Here is a 14,631-nt window from a genome sequence, read left to right as displayed (position 1 = left end):
GAGTGCCTGGAGCTGTCCTACAACCACCTGCTCAAGCACCTTGCCCAGGAAGGGGACGTTGGCCACTGGCCTATAATTGTTAACATCCTCTGGGTCCAGGTTAGGCTTTTTCAGGAGTGGTCTAATTACTGCCTCTTTTAAAGCGGCAGGCACCACTCCCTCTCTCAAGGAGGAATTTACAACCTCCTGGACCCAGCCGGACATCCACCTAGGGTTCCAATCAGAACTCTAAAGGAGCAATCCAAGGTGCTAGCTCCTTTAGAGTTCTGGCTGGTTCTGACTGAAACTCAAAGAAGATTCACCGCCCCACTGACATTGGAGCCACCAGTCTCCCCTGCTTTAAGCCCTACCTGGAGATGTTGGGGATTGAACCCAGGACCTCCTGCATGCTAAGCAGTGCTCTACCGCTGAGCTACAGCTCCTAGAGCTCTGCTGCAGCAAAGATCATACACAGAATCCTATAGAACCTTAAAGCAGAGGCAGGGATCGGGTGGCCCTCCAGTTGATGTTGGACTACAGCTCTGATTATCCCATTCTGTCTGGGGCTGATGGGAGTTGGACCCCAACAACATCTGGAGGTTCCCCAGCCCGGCCTTAAAGGTTGAGAAGCGTCGTGTGTTTTCTGAGTTTTCATAGATTACAACAGAACCACTTTGCCAGACATGACTTCAGAAGAACCTAAGGAAAGCCCTGCTGGATCAGACTAAGGTCCATCTAGTCCAGCATTCTGTTCACACAGTGGCCAACCAGCTGCCCACAGGAAACCCACAAGCAGGACATGAGTGGAACAGCACCCTCCTGTCCATGTTTCCCAGCAACTGGGATGCATAGGCATAGTGCCTCTGATACTGGAGGTAGCATATAGTCATCAGGACTTGTAGCCAGTGATAGCATTGTCCTCCAGGAATTTGTCCAAGCCCCTTTTAAAGCCAACCATGATGGTGTCCATCACTACATCTTGCGGAAGTGAATTTCATATTTAACTATGGGAATGATGGCTGTGAATGGGACTCAAAGGGGAATGGGACTCAGAGTTGCCTAACGCACAGACTAAAGAGGGGTGGGGTGGATAAGGAGAGATAAAAACGAAATAGTGAGATTGTAAGGTCAGAATAAAAAGGGTTGTTTTTGATTATACATTTCCAGTTGTTTTGCTTTCTCCAATATTTGCCCTGCTCTTACAAACAGGAGCCACCCCCATTCGGTTTTGCGTATTGGCTAGCGGAAGATGTTGTCACAGCGAGGGTGCTTTTGCATAATAGGCCCACAAATGTACCTATGCAGACACACCCTGCTAACTCTGCTACAACACAGTGGAGAAGGGGGGAATGTTCATTTTCCTAGGGCAGACTGCCTCAACCTGGTGCCCTCCAGGTATATCACGTTGCAGCTCCCATCATCCCCAGCCAGCATGGCCACAGGCCATCCTGGCTTGGGGTAAATGGAGTTGTAGTCCAACTCATCAGGACGGCTACTCTACTTTCCTTCAAAATGTGACACCCAAAACTGGACATAGTTCTATGTTATTCTGTTGGAACCCACTTTGACATCTGTATCTGTTGAAGAGTACAACTTTAAAATAATACTAATACTAATAATAGGCTGTGCTGGCTGGAGACAGTGGGAGTTATAGTCCAACACATCCGGGGAAGGCTCCCCTAAGCATATATAAAGTTTATTGTCAAGTGCCAAACAAACAGCAGGGGCTGGGGGAGGAATGGATGTTTAGATTTAATTGTTACAAAACAGAAAAGGACATGATAAACCTTTGTCTTGACGGTACCACTTCACGCTGCAGGGGAGAAGGGCTCAACTGAATACATGTCCCTTTAAAAAAAACACCCAGCATCTAAAACAGAAGCGTATCAGGGGAAAAGCTCAGGATTCAACTATGCACTGGTTGGGCCGCATGCAGAGCGCTGTGTCCCGTTCTGGGCACCATATTAGAAGAAATTCATCGGGAAGCTGGAGCATGTGCAGAGGAGGATGACCAGGATGGTGATGGGGTCTGGAAACCACATCCTATGAGGGATGGTTGAAAGAGCTGGGTATGTTTAGCCTGGCAAAGAGAGGGTTAAGGGGAGATGTGATAGTGGTCTTCAAATGTCTGAACGGCAGTCACGCAGACGATGGACCAGACTTGTTTTCTGTTGCTCCAGAGGGCAGCACTAGAAGCAATGGGCAGAAATGGCAGATTTTGGCTAAACATTAAGGAGAAACGTTTTGAGGGTAAGAGCTGTTGAATGGCAGAACAGGCGACCTCAGGAGGTGGCGGGCTCTCCTTTGCCCCAGGCATTTAAGCCGAGGCTGGGCAGCTATCTGTTGGGGATGCAGTAGTTCAGGGGTGGTCTGTGAGTCTCATACAGCCCCTGGAATTCACAAGGCGCCCTTTGTTTTTAAAAAACATTTTTTGGGGGAAATGGTGTCTGCAGCAATATGGAGTACCAACAGGGTCAAATTTAGCTTGCAAGTAAGCTAAATTTGACCATTTTGGCACTCCGTAGTTCTAGAGATGCCATTTTGGTTTGTAAATCCCCTCCCAATGTTACTTTTTTTTACAATTGGTTTTGGAATGCCCCTCAAGACTGCGGCCCACAGGGTGTGTGTCTGTGTGAAAATGCCCCCTGGACCTCCTGAAGTTGCTCATCCTGCTGTAGTTGTAAGACTTTGCTCTAAACAGGGGAGTTGGACTAAATAACCTCCAAGATCCCCTCCAATTCTATCATTCCCCGATTCTTGTCAATACACTAGTTTTCTGTGCACAGGGACTTTTTCTCTTGCAATGGAGGCGCAGTCCTCCGTTGGAGGGAAAGCTAATCATGTTAGCATTCCCTCCACCTCTCACTCCCCCAGTCTGAAGTGGCACATATTTACCTACCTACCACATCTGCAGCATTGCAAGACCTAAGTGCCAAACTAGACGTGACTGTAAGCAAGGGACTGAAAACATGCTTATGCTGGCCATGTCTCTCTGTTTATAAAAATAAATTAAATTTTAAATATAAAAGCAAGATTGTAAACCTCAGTCAACATTCCATGAGAACAAAGGAGCCTCTCAGTTAAAAGAGGGCATCAAGCACCAAAGGCTCAGGGTAAAACTAGATGTAACCTCTGTTCCTTCCAAGGATTCAAGCAGGGTTTACCCCCCAGTCCTTAGATAAAAGGAAATAAAGCATACACCTTTACTGTGTAAAGTGTATACTCCAACATGGGCTAAGGGGACCCTGCCTTAAAAATAGAGAAGCGCTGGATTAGACCAGGTTAGGTCAATAGTCCACCCATCCCAGCGTTACTCCCTCTAACAGCAAACTCGGGTGGTGAGTGCCAACAGGATTAGAGCGCAAACGGGCCCACGGAGAAACAAGAGGGAGGTATCACCTTGCTCAGGGGAACAGCAAGTTTTACAGAAGTACAAAAATTAAAAATAAATAAAAAGTCCAATGTTGAGTGTCTATTGGAAATGAAAAAACAGAAGAGTGTGTGCATGTGTGCGGGGGGTAGAGGAATGAATTGGCCCTCTTGCTTCAGCCCCATAGAGCTTACAGTAAGTACCCTGAAGGAGGGCATAGTGGCCGCCTCGAACCCTGAACAGGAACACGGGTGAGGATTCACTGCAACATTTTGCTGCAGGATCCATGTGTACCTACTGTAATTGCCAGGTGAATCTTTCCCAGCCCTGTGACTTACCCTGGGCCTATTTTAAACTGGAGTTGCCTGGGCCTAAACCTGCAGCCTCCTACATGCAAAGCACGTCCCCCAGACCTTGGTCGACAGGTGCAGGAAAATAAGCGGATTGAATGGACTGCACCAGATTGCAGCTGAGCAATCGCATATTTTAATGCTCCCCTATGCTAAAGAAAAAACAACAACCATCCTTGCCAATACAAAGCAAGCACAGAGAGTGGTAGATCCTCTCTCCCTGATGTGCTAGTTTTCAATTTGCAAGGAATTTTGGGTGTGTGTGTATTTTAATCAGACGGGGGGGCAGGGGGGGATATTCTAAAGTGGTATCCCCCATCTTAGTCTGAAGCGGTGCAGTCTGGTGTACTAACTACTTCAGGGTTCTACCACCTCATTGTGCTGCATGTGTAGATTCAGCCTGTCACACAGAGCTATGCCCTCTTCCTCAAGCTACCATGTTGTACAGAGTTTGCACAGCTTGGACCATACTGTTTGCGGTGGACTATGCAATTCTCCCTGGTTCCGAGTCCACATGGATTAGCATGGATCGATGAAGAACACAGATGTCACATGACCTGCGAGGATAAGGTGCACTGAATGAGCGTGTTCAGTGGCCAGGGAAAAAATGGGTAACACAGGGGGCGGGAATGGAGTCTCTGGAATCCTGAACAGCAGCATTCCATACTGCAACATTTTGTTGCAGGTCCCACCTGCTCTGTATAGTTTATTATGGTCTGCCAGTCTTTGAAGCCCCCTCCCAAGCCACATGATTTTTTTCAACCTTAATGGCCAAAATTGATGGTATTTTTTACTGAAGCAGAGTTTCTTAGGATGCCTGGATTCTTTGTCTAAAGCTAAAATCTACACTTGCGCAGTGAGAACGCACACGGTTCTGCCTATGTGAATCCATGCATCCAATAAGCAAGATTCTGTAGAAATTCACCTATAGACTTTTAAGACGGGGGCGGGGGGATAATTGAGATCATAGGAAGAGCCCTGCTGGATCAGACCAAAGGCCGATCTAGTCCAGCATTCTATTCCCACAATGGCCAACCAAATGCCTCTAGGGAAGCCCACAAGCAGTAGCCCCCTCCTGCCACTGTTCCTCAGTGACTGGTCTTCAGAGGCATGCCGTGCCTCTGTTCCTGAAGGCAGCATATAGCCGTCATGACTAGTAGCCACTGATAGACATGCAAGTCTGATTCACTGTTATGCAGCTTGTGAGCGTTTATTAGGGGTGTGCAGCAGGTTCGGACGAATCCCAAACCCGGTACTGAATCAGGCTGATTTGGAAAGATTCGGGAGGTTATTTATTCATTTAAATTATATCCCGCCTTTCCATAAAAAACAACAACGGCACTTGAAGACAGCTAACAATAAAATCTGGATTAAAAACAAACTCTTAATTAAAACATCACATAAAAACAAATACATGAAAACACAATTAAAAACACAACAAGAAATAAACAGCACTGACCAATTAAAAACTACTTCAGCAACAAACCAGCGAACACACCAAAGGCCTGCCTGGGTAAAAATCTCTTTGCCTGTCCGTGGAAGGGAAACAGAGAGCCATGTGGTGTAGCGATTAGACTGCTGGACTGGGACTAGGGAGGTCTGGGTTCTACTCCCCACTCAGCCATGGAAGCTCACTGGGTGACTTCGGGCCAGTCACGGATTGTCAGCCTCTTACAGGGTCGCTGTGAGAATCAAATGGAGAGGTGAGGATCCTGGATGCTGCCTTGGGCTCCTTGGAGGATGAAGCACATAAATGAAGCACAGAAACAAACAAACAAACAAACAAACAGGGGAGTTCCAGAGCCTGGGAGCAGCCACTGAGAAGGCCCTCTCTCATGACCTCACCAAACACATCTCTGATGGCGACGGGACCGAGAAAAGGTCCCTGTAAAAGAAAAGTCCCCCTGAAGAATGTCCAAATTGAAGCAGGAGCTCCTCCGAAACAGACTGAATCCAATCTGAACCATCCCGGACCTTCACTAGAAATTCAGAGGGACACAGAGACACAGACAGTGTGCCTGCAAAAATCAATACGTCCCCCCTCAAAGCTCTCCATATAAGGAAAATGCCAGGGTGGGGAGAGGGGGAGGGGTCTGGGAACCAACTGCTATGAGGAAGGGTTGTAAGGGCTGGGTATGTTTCGCCTGGGGAAGAGACAATTAAGAGAGGCATTGTAGCAGTCCTCAAATCTCTGAAGGGCTGTCTTGAATGTCTGGGAAGCCCACAAGCATGACATTGTTTGTGGGAAGCCCACAAACAGGACATCTTGCTGTTGTTCCCCAGTAAACAATGTACAAAGATACACTGCCCCTGAACATGGAGGTTCTATCTATCCACTCTATCTAATCTATAATCTATCTAATCTATCTATTTATTTATTAAATCTATATCGTGCCTTTTTTCCTCTTCCAAGGAACCCAACGCAGCTTACACGATCCTCCTCCTCCTCTCCATTTTATCCTCACAACAACCCTGTGAGGTAGGTTAGCCTGAGAGTCGGTGACAGGCCCAAAGTCACCCAGTGAGCTTCATGGCCAAGTGGGGACTAGAACCTGGGTCTCCTGAGTCCCAGTCCAACATGCTAACCATTACACCACACTGGCTCTCAGCTAATAGCCACGGATAGCCTTCTCTTCCATGAATTTTTCTCAACCTTTTTAAAGCCATCTAAGGTAGTAGGCTGTCTCCACATCTTGGGACAACAAGTACTGCAAGTTTATTATGTGTTGTGCGAGTGCTCTGTATAAAATGCCTCAACATTGCACTGGTTGAATTGGCAATGGGAGCAATGACTCTTCCTTAATACGTATAACAGTATTTGTGTGTTGAGAGTACTCCGTTAAAAGAAAAAAAACTGAACAGGAGTACTCCTGCTAGGAAATGAGGATACACTGCAAGATTTTGTTGCAGGTCCCACCCCTTCCCTCCAACAGTGAACTCAGGTGGGTGAGTGACTATCATTTTGGAAATGAAATAGGTCCACCCAAATACAAGGTGGTGGCTTTTGCATACTCGAGGGATGCCCCAGGTATGAAGAAGAACATGTTTGTGAATTAAAAGACACTGACTTTTTTTAAAATTCAAAACTGCCTAACAAGAACCTGTGAGCTTACAGAATGTTGATGGCATCTGAGCCTGTGTTGTTTTGGGGGGTGGCAGGGTGGGCAACCTTTTGCCCCAAGTTCACATCTGGTCCTCAGTCTATTTTCATGTGGCCCTTGGCCTAATTTCAAAAGCCCTCTGCAAGCGATCAGTTCAGACCAATGGCAAAAGTGATGTGTTCTTCTCCCAGCAGCCTGCCAGGTGGGGAGGAAGGGAGAGGGAGAGAGAGAGAAGAGGGTGGCCAAGGCAGAGAGAAAAGGGGGTGGCCAAGACAGAGAGAAAAGGGGTGGCCCACTGTCTTAAAGAAAGCTTTAGAGAAAAGAAAAACTAAGAGGGCAAAAAACGAACAAAGAACAACTAACCCAGAACAGCACAATGACAACAGAACATGCTCAGTGGCCATAAAATGCTGAGCATCTGTTGGGAAAGGGGAATGTAATGGAGCATCATGGAAAAGGGCAGGGCTGGCACACTGAACAGGAGCACTCCACGCTTTTGTTGCTGGTCCCACTTGGACATAACCATAACAACCAAAGGTGTTGGGGGGAAGTTCCTTACCCAAGGATGCTACGTTCTCGTAGTTCTCTTGCATGACATCCCAGTAAAGGTCTCTCTGCTCTGCATCCAAAAGGGCCCACTCTTCTTCGGTGAAGTACACCGCCACTTCTTCAAAGGAGAACGGCGGGGCCTGAAAGGAGGAGGAAATAAAAGACTTGCTCGATCACTCCCCCCCTTTGCTTTTGTCTTATTTTAAACCGCTAAATGGTATAGTTCCCCCAATTCATCCTCTACCTGAACAGGCTCCGTTGCAACCATCTCTCTTCCCCCAGGAGGAGGGAATGTTCCAAAGAGAAACACACACATCATTTTGCCAAATCTGTCAGGGAGAAAAGGGTGATGTCAGAAGGCGTAGTTTTTTTGGGTTTTGTTTTTAATAGTTCTGTTTCACACACAAAAACAACACCCTAACCTTCACCTATCCACACCCTCCCCTTCACACACACCCTTGTGGAAATTTTTAAAAAGTGAGTATTTCATACAAAAGACAAAGAATAATTAATAATAAGCCATAATCTTACCAGGTTTGGAACAGGTTATTTGAGGGACCACCTGCCCCCATACAAACCTGCCCAAGTCTTAAGATTGGCCTCTAAGGGCCTGCTGACAGGTCTGCTGTCAAGATCCACCTAACTGGTGGGCAGTACAGAATAGGGTCTTTTCAATGATGGCCCCATAGTTTTGGAACTCTCTTCCAAAAGAAGATGGCCCCTATCTTTGTTAGTATTTAAATGGACCTTAAAACATATTTGTTTCAAAGTGTGTTCTGTTAAACGTGCCACAAATTTGGCTTTAAACTGCTGCTCTTTTGGTTTTTTAAAAATAATTGGATTGTTCTACTGGTATTTTCAAAAGGGTTTAAATAGTACAATAATGGAAAACAGATGCCAGCTGCACAATGCAGGGCTGGTTCCCCAATATCTGGAAAACTGCACTTTCAGAGAGACTAACTCACCATGACAGAGTTCTGAGAGGGATGGCCAAACATGACCACTTCATAGAAATCTTGTTTCCCTTCATACCCCAAACATCATTTTGGAGGGATCTAATTACATGAGGGGTGTTTTAAGAGCATTCTACTGTTAATGTAACTCAGACAAAATGGGAACACAGATTCTTTTTATTTTGTTCAAATAGTTGACCGTTATTGTATTTGGTGACTATAAGCTCTTTGTACTATGCACAATAATTAAATAAAACAAAATAAAAAAGAGGGGGTCATTTTTCAATTATCTTTTGAAAGCTGCCTCAGGAGGGCTTAGGCCTGAAAGGCAGTATACATATAATTGAATTCAGCTCTTGGGCTGAAAGAGGTTCAACAGCCCTGCTTTAAGGTGTCACAAAACTCTTTCTTCTTTTCCCTGCAACAGGCTAACAGGGCTGCTCCCCTGGAACTTATCATACTATGCTTCAGTGCGCAGAACAACTTTAGTGAAGGTGTATGTGCTAGCAGTTGAATGGAGCCTCTAAAGGAGAAATATTAAGGAGACAATGTTTATCGATCAGCTGAGCAATGTAAAGACTGAGATGAAACAAGCCATGATATTTATTAATGTGGCTTGATTTATTTTTAGTACCATTTTTATTTTATTATTTTATTTATTTCATTTCTATACCACCCAATAGCCGAAGCTCTCTGCGCAGTTCACAAAAAATGTTTTACATTTATATCCCTTTTTTCCTCCTTAAGGAACCCAAGACAGCCTACATAATCCTCTTCCTGTCCATGTTATCCTCACAACAACAACCCTGTGAGGTAGGCTGGGCTGAGTGTGACTGGCCCAGAGTCACCCAGTTAGCTTTCATGGCCAAATGGGGACTACAACCCAGATCTCTTGCCTCCCAGTCCAGTACTCTAGCCACTACACCACACTGGCTTGATTGGATATTGGTGCTGATTGTTAATCCACGTTCCCTTACTTGGTTTTGACCTGTTCCTGATTGGTTCTGGCACAACTTATAAGTGGTATTCTAATTTGTGAACAAAGCTGGTGTTTTATACCGAAATGTTTTACATTTTAAAATCTGTTTTTTACATCTATACATTTTAAATCTTTAAGGGCGCAATCCTATCTAGACAGGCGGCCGCCTCCGAACACAGAGGCGACCGCCTATCCAAAGCAAGGCAGGAGAAGCATGGAGGGGATCGTTCCCTCCGCGCTCCCCCTGCCCTGTTTTTTCTGCTAGACAGCCGATTGCGGCTGTCTAGCCACAGGAGCACAGAGCGGGGAAGGAGGCTGCTGTATGACACATGGGATGCGTCATACAGGCAGCTATGCTCTCCCCGCCTCGGAACGCCCCCAGACTCGCCCCTTTCCGGCCCCGCTGCGCTCCTCTTGCGAGCATGGAGGACGGGGCTGTTCCGTGATGCCTCTGAGGCAGCGCAGAAGTGGAGGGAGGTCAGTTCTCCAGGAACTGATGGCGGAGCATGGGCTCCGAGGTCGGTTCCCGGATAACAGTATATCCTATGGCCATCTAGCCACTGTCTAGCGGCCATAGGATTGCTCCCTCCATCTGTAAATATATACACTGTATGTGCTACTGCCGGTCATTTGTTTTGCTTTGTTTTGGATTACTGTGCTTCAGTTAGGAACATGCTACAGGCTGATACACTCTTTCTCTCTTCTCAAATGTCTGGTGCCTTCCTCCATTCTGGGTTGTTCTGAACAGAATGAGCCATGAAGTAACTATGATTAGTGTTAACATCCAAATCACAGTTTGCAAACAAAACCACGGTTTGGAGGTTAGTGCTAACCACAGTCTGCTTGATTTGGTCATCACAGTGTACTATGGTTAGAGCAACCAGAAGTGGAAGAAGGAATCACCAAGCGAAGAGGAAGTGCACGAACCCCATGATACATTTACTCCTCCTCCAGTTTGGAGGAGGGGTGTTGAACTTCAGGCCCATGGGCCAAATCTGCTTTGCATGGGGTCCCAATCCGGCCCTTTGGGGCTCCTGGGATGGCCATGCTCACTTCCCCTGGCCCTACCCCCTTTCCCCAAACCACCAATCATTTGGTGGTTTCCTGAGTTTTGCTTCGTTTTTTCACCATCCTAAAAGGTTGAAATGCTTCACTTATGGCAATAAGAACTTTAATCTGAAATATGGTGGTATTTTGGCCTTCAGCCCCATCCACCGCTGGAATGCAGGCCTCAAGAAGTTCTCCAAAATGAAATTCGGCCCTCGGCAGCATCCTTGGACCCGTGCCTGCATGGATGATGTAATGTCTAAACTGGGCGATCATGGAAAAAGACAGCAGCAATTCCCAAGATCACAATAACTGGGCAATTCTAGCCAGGTTTATGATAAGCTGCTCACATGTTTGTTTTGGATTTCATTTTATGTAAATATTTTTTATTTGCACCCTTCAAAAAAAAAAAAAGAACGTTTTTTTCCAGGTTATTCTGCTTTTCCAAAAAATTCAAATCAATTACATAAAAGTCAGTAATGTAAGATCTATTCAAACCAGTCAAATGCAAATCAGCACCTCCCAACACTAAAACAATGAACATAGTAAAATTACATACAACAAGCCAACAGAGAGCTGTAGAGTATGCTGAAAGAGGTTCTTCTGAAACAGAAAGGCAGAATGCTAACCCATGGTTTATTTAACCCACAGTTTGTTGTCCTACCTAGGGTTTGTCTGACAGACAATGGAACAAACTGTGGTTTCTTTTCTCAACCCTGAGTTGTTTGTTTCTCTTCTCCTTTGTCCACTCCCTCCCTGTATCCCAAATGCCTTTGCAGTGCTATAGTACTGGCATGTAGAGTGGCTGGAGTTTGTTTTTTTACCACTCTTGCACACTGCCTCTGTAGCCTGGTGAAAAAGTCCATGAACAGCCCACAGTTCTGGGTTTACACACAACAACAACCCATGGTTTAAACAACCCAGAGTTTGACGACGACAAACCACGGATTCTCTTTCTGGTTGTTTGTGGTTAACAAGCCGTTGTTTGTGGTTAACAAACCATGGTTTGTTAATGAAGCTGCATTCACACATCACGACAACCCAGAATTCAACAACCCATACCGAGTTAGAGTTATGTGTGAACCAGGCCAGATCACGTTCATCTTTGAAGAGCATCTGCCCAAGAATAAATGGGAATACTCCTGTGTAGAACAAGACCTCTTCTCCCTCAAAATCAGCCTTAAGGCTGCAAGCCTATATGGACTTACCTGAGAGTAAGTCCCATTGAACTCAGTGGGACTTACTTTTGAGCAGATGTGCATAGGACTGCTCTGTTAGTTTCACTATTTACACACCCCACAAAGGGTAAAAGGAAGAAAAATAATATCTGAGTTAGATGCCAGCTTGGAAGTGGGTGTGGAAATCAGGCAAATGTCGCACATGTATGACTTTCTATGCCTGGCCGTGCGCATGTGTGACTCCAAGTGGGGTACACATGCATGCCCCAAACCATGTATACAATATTAACCTAAGACGATTTGAATCAGCCAGGCCCAGAACCAGGGGTTGGTGCTGTCAGGCAGTTGCAGGTAGCCAGACTCACTGCCTTCCCTGCATATGACCCATAATGGGTCACTGGGCTTCGCGCTCTTCTGACTGCTGGAGCTCAAATGGCTGTTACTGGAGGCCGCCAATCTAATTCCCCCAAAATGCATTGTGGGGGATTAAAAATGGTGGGTGAGAGGAGCGGTGCTGGCTGGCTCGACAGGCTTTGTTTTACTGTTGCCATGCTCACCTGCTACCACCACCAGGGTAAGGATAGGGGAGGGTCCTGAGCCCCCCACAATCAGGTGCCCAATGGTGCAGCTAGGTATTTTCAGATCCTGGGCTCAGGCCACAATCCTAGACACACTGTCCTGAAAGTAAGCCCCATTTAGTTCAGTGGGGATTACTTCTGAGTTGACATTTAGAGGACTGTACTCTTAACGGTCTGGGGCTGGGTAGGCGGTGGTATTAGACAGCCATGAGTATGTATTCAGTTGTAAAAGAGCCATTCAGTAAAACAGCCATTAGAAAGCCATTCAGTTGTAAAACACCCAACACAATTCACATTTCTCATCTCCCCTCCCCACCACAATTCATAGAATCATAGAATAGAAGGGTTGGAAGGGGCCTACAAGATCATCAAGTCCAACCTGCTCAGTGCAGGAATCCAAGTCAAATATCCCTGACAAGTGGCTGTCCAGCTTCATCTTGAATGCCTCCAGTGTGGGAGAGCCCACCACCTCCCTAGGTCATTGGTCAGGAAGTTTTTCCTGATGTCAACTGGAATCTGGCCTCCTGTAACTTGAGCCCATTATTCCATGTCCTGCAATCTGGCATGATCGAGAAGAGATCCTGGCCTTCCTCTCTGTGACAGCCTTTCAAGTACTTTCCACGCTTTACAACTGTGTCTACATTCCTGATACGTTGAAGCAAAAAACAAACAAACAAAAAAGTGTTTGCCAGCCAGATTTAAACATTAAAAAATACCGTGAGCATGTGTAAGTTTTCATTCTAAACTCACTTAAGTCATAGCACCATCATGAAAACAGGAATAAAATGGGAGTTTTTGTTTCTGCTGCTCTGACGCTAAACACATTTAGGGCGCAATCCTATGCATGTTTAGACAGAAAAAAGTCCTACGACTCCCAGCATTCCCCAGCCAGTTTTCTGCCTAAATATGCATAGGACTGTGCCTTTAGTTGGAAATACGTGCTATTTTGTTATTGAAAAGGGTAATGTGTTAAAATATTTAATAATATATTTAAGATTTAAAATAAGTTTCTGTAACCAGGTCCTGCTGGCTGCCCCCTGACTATAAAAGCGTAAAAAAAAAGAGGAAGGCTGCTATGGCAAACAGTGCCAGCCTGGCTCTGACAAGTCCAAGCCAGCCCACAGTGCTGTTGCCAGGGCTCTGGGCCTCTTCCCCATCATTTGCCACTCTCTGGGTTGTCATTTGAGGGGAGGCTGGACTTTGACCCCAAGGCCTACATGAGGACCAGCTCTCAATTACAGAAAAACAGCCAGTTCTGCAGTGGTTACTAGTGTGTTTCCGGGCCTTTAAAGCCTTAAACGGTTCAGGACCAAATTACTTGAAGGACCGCCTTCATCGGTATCCCTGCCAGCACATTATGATCAGCAAGAGAGGGCTGTCTCACTTGCCCACCTTTGAGGGTGGTTCGATGGGCAAGTACAGGAGAGAGGGCCTTTTCTGCAGTAACCCCACATCTCTGGAGCCCCATAAGCCCCATCACTGCAGGCTTTGGGAAAGGCCCTGAAAACTCACTTGTTTACTCTGGCCTTCCCCTGATAATGCTTACCAGTTTGCTACTGCAATTGTGTTGTTTGTTTTTACTACTGTCTGGAAACAGAAGAGAAAGTATTCTCAGGTGCCTGAAAAAAACTTCTATTATGCCCAACGCATTTTGGAAAGAACTTTCCTTCCTCAAGGGTTACTTATCTTTCTCCAAATGTGTTGCAAAGAATCTTTCTAATGCTTCTTCTGTCTAAAATTAAGAGAAATATGGAAAGGTTCTTTACAACACATTTGGAGAAAGATTTTAAGACAGAAGCAGCGCTGGAAAGATTCTTTATGACACATTTGGAGAAAGATAAGCAGCCCCAGAGGAAGAAAAGTCCTTTCCGAAATGCACTGGGCATAATAAAAGTTTTTTTCAGGCACCTGAGAATATTTTCTCTCCTGTTTTGGAACACAGAAGTGCCTTCCCCTCTTGCTGTTTCCTTACTACTGTCCGGGCCAGATGTTTTATTGCTGGTGTTTGTTGTTTTTATGATTTTTGTGTTGTTTTATTACTCTTACCAGTCTGTTTTATTGTTGTAAGCCACCCTGGGAAGGCTCCTGCCTTGAAAAGTGGCCTAGAAATATTTTACATAAATAAAATAATGTCACTGGAAATGAATAGAAAGCCTGTGGCCATGTGCCAAGTAACCACAATAGTCACGAGTAACCACAATGAGCCTCCATCCCGTCTTAACTTCAGAAGGAAGCGTTTCCAGGTCACAGGGCTCAACGCCAAGCGTGAAACCCCAGTATACTTCGTTTATTTTTCTAAGATCGTTGCACTTCTGCCAATGTTCTGGGTGGGAGCTCATTGCCATTCTCCCTGTTTTGTTTTTTTTTGAGGGGGGGGGGAGAAAAACACAAGCAAAACTTTTTTCAGTTTGGTTTTTGCACGTCTTGAAAAAATCTCCCCTAAAAATAAACCGCAGCCGCTTTCATCCCTCCTTGTTTACCATTGCAACCACTTCCTCTGTGCAATTTTTTTAAAGTAATATTTTGCTTTCAGGGCCTCCCCACCCA

General features: G+C 45.6%; 1 protein-coding gene across 5 annotated transcripts in view; it reads right to left on the bottom strand.

Moving 5' to 3' along the window:
* Positions 1–14,631, bottom strand: part of LOC146355741 (uncharacterized) — a 40,775-nt gene that overhangs the window by 25,380 nt on the left and 764 nt on the right. For all 5 annotated transcript variants that reach the window (XM_084830803.1, XM_084830805.1, XM_084830804.1 and 2 more), the window contains exons 2-3: positions 7,594–7,678; positions 7,360–7,489 (exon numbers count right to left, since the gene is read on the bottom strand). In XM_084830803.1, the coding sequence (XP_084686929.1) occupies positions 7,360–7,489; positions 7,594–7,668 (205 nt within the window). In that variant the 5' untranslated portion in view covers positions 7,669–7,678. The remainder of the gene's footprint in view (positions 1–7,359; positions 7,490–7,593; positions 7,679–14,631) is intronic.

Source organism: Heloderma suspectum, chromosome 2, assembly GCF_057233095.1.
Source record: "Heloderma suspectum isolate Gila_16-S chromosome 2, 16-S_ref, whole genome shotgun sequence".
Classification (NCBI taxonomy): Eukaryota; Metazoa; Chordata; class Lepidosauria; order Squamata; family Helodermatidae; genus Heloderma; species Heloderma suspectum.
The sequence above is the reverse complement of the archived record's forward strand: the minus strand, read 5'-3'. Positions and strand labels throughout refer to the sequence as shown.